Genomic DNA, 5,924 nt, shown 5'->3' on the forward strand with positions numbered 1-5,924 from the left:
ATCAAGGTAGACTGAATAAGTATTGTAAGCTCTCAATAGGGAAGACCCCTCATAGGGTAGATCATCAACATAGATCAAAATTGTAGCCCTAATTGGCAAACATTGTTACCATAATAGTGAATATTTGTGGGTGTCCTCCTCAACCTAGTTTTATCTTCACCTTGGAGAGTTTTTGGTTTAGAAAATCTCTATGTTATGTGTTAATCATTTAATTTCATGTTTATGGTTGTGATCAGTAGATTAAGTTTGATACATCATTTTAGTATAAGTCTATGTGATTCATGTATTTTTTGAGATAAGTGTTTAAGGTGAAAGATATCAATTTGATAATGGTTTTAAAAGAATTTTTTTTTATGGAACTTGATTCCACCCCATCCCCTCCACACCCCACCCCAACCCCCCCCCCCCCCGCCAGTATCTAACTTTTGCAATAGACTTCGAACACTTATATATGCCTTAGAAAAATTTCAACATGCGCACTTTAAATTCCTTTAAAATTTGAAGGTGTCAACAAAATTTACTAATTGATCCTTAGATTTTAATGAAGATTTATCAATGAGGTTCATCTCTTTTAAAAATATACATTAAATTTGTATAATTTAATATTAAAATCTTAACAATATTACGTTCATTCAAGAGTTTGTGGACCACGTTGAAAATATCACAACCTTCTCTTTTCTACCATTATAATTAATGTTTTATAGTTGTTTCCTCTTCCCTTTACTCCTACAATGAAATCAACATAATGTGCACTCCTTATTCTTATTAATCACTTGGATGGATGGAATCTATGAACTTAAAATCAAAAGGTTGTAGTATAATTAGATAAGCATAATTAGTAAGTGTGATGGTGCTTCTTTGATTCCACCATCTACCAATATTGAATTCCCTTGTAGGTGCAATAAATAAGAGATGCAATTGAAATATACATTGTGTGATTTTGGAGGAATGGATTTACCAATCAATCATTAGCTTTTAATGAAATTTAGCAATGAGACTTGTCTCTTTTAGCCCATATTATATAATCAAGAGTAAATTGACAAAAAAATTTACAAATTCATATGAATTCAAGAGTTTTGGGGACCACATTCATATCACTATACCCTCCTATTTACTCCCATTATAGATAAAGTTGGTTGATTAGGTCCTCTTCCCTTTACTCTTGGATAGTATAATTGGCATAATGTATGCTCTATATCCTTAATAACCACTAAGAATTAGTTAGAGCACAATTAGTAAGTTTGATGATGGTACTCCACTATCTACCAATATTTAATTTTCTTATAAGGGCAATAAATAAGAGATGAGGTAGAGATATACATTAGATGACTTTAGGTGAATGAATACCACTCAATCCTTACTCTCCAATGAAAGCTTTCCAACAAGTCTTGTCCCTTTCATTCTAAACTATAAATTGATATTTAAATATTTACAACTATTAGCAAAAGGACCTTGTAGTTGTGCACTTTAACATTATGCTTCTCAAAATCCTATGTGGAAATTTCAAATAACAACCAATTTGTAAGCCTGAATATTAACACTTTTAGCTTAGGAATCAAGCCTTAGTGTGTGATGTTTAAGCTGTTTGATTCTTTTACAACAATTTGGCATGTTCTTTAGTTACAACTAAGGTTTTGAGAACCACCTTCTCAAATATGATGCTACATCAACATGCTCTTTGCCAAAATGGTAAAACATACCCCAAAAAAAGTGAGACCAATGGTCGTACAAAAGAGACGTCCATTCTTGAACAACTGGCATGGCATTACATTGTTGGTTGCTTTTTAAAATGAAGTTTACATTTTATTGAATTATGGGTAGTCATGAACAATAGCAGCTTTGAAGTTACAACTAATGGTACAATGTTCTTAAAAATATTAGACATTAAATCAACATTTATGAATATGAAATTGACAAATGTTAAGTATTAAGTCAACAACTCCTATTGTTACAATTAGATCGCAGTAAGATACAATGTCGTATCCTCTATATAAACTTAAATTTTTTGAAGGCCCACATTCATAACTTTACGACACCCTTACTACGATCATAACGAAAATGCGCCAACTGATTCCTCTTTTCTTTGCTCTATAGTACACTCGACATAGTGTACACTCCCTAACTACTTGAAAAATTATAGATGGTTCGTCTACAAAGTTTAAAAACATATTGCAGTTTTACCCGTGGTTGTCTCTCTCAAGGGACTCTTGGACAAAATAGTAACATGCAAGTAGAGACTTTAATGCCCTGAATACGCCAAATCATACAAAAGACATTCAGCCGCACCGTCAAACCATTAGTGCTGTTAGGAACCGATGGGCCGACATGGGAGCCTCCATCCATACATTACTATCTCATCTGGAAAAATGAATGGAGGATAGACCTACCCCACGTTGCGATAAACAACACAACTCGCTGAAATATTCAATTAGCAAAATATCTATCCCTGACGTCATTCAGTGTGTCATCAGCTTATGCAATGTGTGATGCATTAGTATCCACATACGCACGTTGTAGGGCTTTCTAGTAGATTTAAGACAATGACAAAAGGGGGGAAACATATTCCAACAGCATATGTTGTCAGCACTCTCATGTAAATTGATTCCACTGCATAAGGTACGACACTGGTCCACACACACATTATTCCATCATACAACTCCACGTTGCAGCGGGCGCCGTTGTTTTATAAATTTAAACGAGGAAAACGGGGCCATTTGTGGAGTTGTATCTCAGATCTGGAACGTGAAGTGATGCATCTCTGTTCGCTGGTTGAATGTTCTAAAAAGAGGAAGAAATCATGGTGAAGCAAAGTTTGGGTGATGAAAAAGCTTCCAGATTGATTTCTGACAAAAACCATTATCTCCAAATACCAGAGGATTATATCAGACCTCTACATGAAAGGCCCAAGCTCAACGAGGTGGCTTTGTTTCACTCTATTCCTGTTATTGATCTCCGTGAACTTCATGGACGTTCTAGAAAGTCAGTGATTGAGCAAATCCGAAGTGCTTGCAAAGAGTATGGCTTTTTTCAGGTAATGTTTTTGATTTGGAGTTATAACTATTACTTAACTAATACCTAAGGTGGGTTTTTGTAAATCTTGATTATCACAGCAGCGGCTCTTTAACCAACGCTATTGAAATGGGTTCTATCAACCTTGGCAGTCACGCCATCACCATCTCTACTTCACCAACAAGCTGTAGAATGAACTCATTTAGCATTACGTTATTGACAAGTAGATATATTTTCCACAGTTTAATAGTAAGACGATTTGAGTTGGAGTAGTACTAGAATGTTGGTGTCCTAGTCCTGGCATGGACGGCTTAAACATCAGACACCAAGGCTTGATTCTTAGGCTAAAAGTGTTCAATAGTCAAAGTCGACTTATTTTTCCAAACTTAATTTCTTCCTTAGTGTGTGATGTTTAAGGGTGGCAGTCTTGGCGAAAAAACTATATAGTTGAATCATAAAACCAATATCGCAGTTAAGTATATCAGATTTCTATAATCCATATTAATGCTATTTTTCCTTTCTGGAATTGATTATGTAACAATTTTTTGACACTAATCTTTCAGATCATACGACATGATCTACCATCAAGATGTAAAAGAGCAAAAGAAAAGAAAATATCAAAACTATATTTATTGCTATCATATATATACACATCTCTAAAATGGCGTATTATATTATAATTATTTTAATTTCCTTATTTTCATTCTTTTACAAAATTCAAATGATTTAGACAAAACAATTCTTGCATGTACCACACTTGAAAACTCGTAGAATTGTTTCCTCCTGTGTCAGATTGTAAACCATGGTGTGGACGAAAAGGTAATAAAGAGCACACTAAAGGTGGCCAAAGAGTTCTTCACCATGCCCGCAGAATATAGGCAAGGATTGTATTCTGAAGACCCAACTCGTGCTGTACGTCTGTCAACGAGCTTCAACGTTGAGAAAGAAAAAGTGTACAACTGGAGAGACTTCTTGAGGCACCATTGTTATCCTCTAGAGGATTATATAAACGATTGGCCTTCAGAACCTCGCAATTACCGGTACATATTAAAAACCCATTTGAATTACTCTACATCTAATAATTCAGTTATGAACGGCTGATTTATTTTTAGACTAAAAGAATTAAATAGTCAAAGTTAACTTAATTTTTCCAACTTACCTTTTCCATTAGTTTAAGGATAACCATAAATTGATATGTTCATGGTTTCTTTATGGATGCAGAGAAGTTGTAGGCAAATATTGCACGGAGGTCAGAGCTCTGGTTTTGAACTTGCTAGCTGCCATATCAGAGAGCCTGGGACTCGAACCTGACTTCTTAAACAAAGCCCTCGGAAAGCATGCCCAACACATGGCTGTAAATTATTATCCTCGCTGTCCCAATCCTGAGCTGACATTTGGCTTACCAGGACATACAGATCCTAATGTTCTCACAGTACTTCTTCAAGGTGATGTTTCCGGCCTTCAAGTCTTCAGGAATGGACAATGGTGTGCAGTGCAACCCATACCCAATGCCTTTGTAGTCAATGTTGGGGATCAATTACAGGTATACCATTTTCATGTTCTTGCAATAGGAAAATCAATTAAATTGTATAAATAAATTTGTTAGAATTGTAGGTAAGAAATTTCCAAATAGTAAGCTCACAATTAATTTGTGTAGACATTTTGTACATTATGAGAATGATGAATAAGAAAAGAGAAAAAAATTTAATTGAAGTCGATAATTAGGAAATACTTTCATTCATTTTAGAGCATGTCTAGATGGAGCAAGTGGGGAGTGTTCTATTCATTCCCGTGAAAGATGGGTTCTTGTGAACTTCTACTCATAGAAAATGGGTCAATGAGTTTGACTAAAATTATTAGGCACTTGAATCCTAATAGAACTATGGATTATAATTGTTTTTAAATTTGATTATGTAAAAGTTTTTAACATCAATATTTCATATCACACTGTGAATGACTATAAGACAAAATAATAGATAAAAGAGAGAAAAAATAATCTAAATCCTAAACTATTATTAAAAAAAAAACTAAAAAAAAAAAACTGTATTATAGATTGTAGAAATCTAACGTCTTGTGGTGACTGATATAGTTAAACTGTTGTTTTACAGGTTTTGAGCAATGGGATATACAAGAGTGTAGTGCACCGAGCAGTAGTGAATTCTACAGAAGCAAGGATTTCCATTCCAACATTTTACTGCCCTTCACCTGATGCAGTAATTGAACCTGCTGCTCCCTTAGTCACAAAAGATAAGCCTGTCCAATACAGACAATTTAGATATGCAGAATACTATCAGAAGTTCTGGAGCAAAGACTTGGAAGGAAAATCATGCTTAGATTTTTTTACGGTTGATGATTATCCCACAGAGACTCAAACCGGGAGTTAACTACAGTTGTAGTAAATTCTTTAGTCGTATTTAATGTAACAGATATCTCATTTAATCAAGATGATTTGTAAAAGACATGTGGCATAGATTCTCTCATGCATGACTTTAATTGAAGATAGAACATGAGATAAAATACTACCATAGTCAATGTAACTTCACCTCAGTAGCACGTAACTCATTTTGTATTTTTATGGCATTTCATTACATCGTTTCAGCAATATAAAATACTAAAAGATTCCGACGATGAGTTGTCCTTTTATTTCAACGCGGAAGTGACAAAGGATTAGGCCGGTGCAAAAAAAGGCATTGATTTTGATTGGTTGGTGGTGGACATTAGAGGCATCTGACTCACTGCTGATACCTTTGATTTGACACCGGAGACATTGTCCGCCCACCTTTTTCTGCTTCTACAATAAGAATATAAAGTGTCTATGAGAGATCCAATACATCATCTTCTCTATAATTTTGAATTATTTAACATAGTATTAACCTCTAGGAAATGATATTGCGATGTGACTCAACGGCCATTTT

The 5,924-nt window shown here is 34.6% G+C and overlaps 1 protein-coding gene across 1 annotated transcript; it reads left to right on the plus strand.

Moving 5' to 3' along the window:
* Positions 1–2,716: 2,716 nt before the first annotated feature.
* LOC149563626 (protein DMR6-LIKE OXYGENASE 2-like) lies at positions 2,717–5,468 on the plus strand. Its single transcript, XM_089826804.1, has 4 exons — positions 2,717–3,031; positions 3,802–4,049; positions 4,231–4,552; positions 5,118–5,468. Exons 1-4 carry the CDS (start codon positions 2,798–2,800, stop codon positions 5,391–5,393), a joined length of 1,080 nt encoding a protein of 359 aa, XP_089682930.1. The 5' UTR covers positions 2,717–2,797; the 3' UTR covers positions 5,394–5,468.
* Positions 5,469–5,924: the final 456 nt, after the last annotated feature.

Source organism: Cupressus sempervirens, chromosome 4 (genome assembly GCF_028749045.1).
Source record: "Cupressus sempervirens isolate cs-2001-9-10 chromosome 4, ASM2874904v1, whole genome shotgun sequence".
NCBI classification, from domain to species: domain Eukaryota; kingdom Viridiplantae; phylum Streptophyta; class Pinopsida; order Cupressales; family Cupressaceae; genus Cupressus; species Cupressus sempervirens.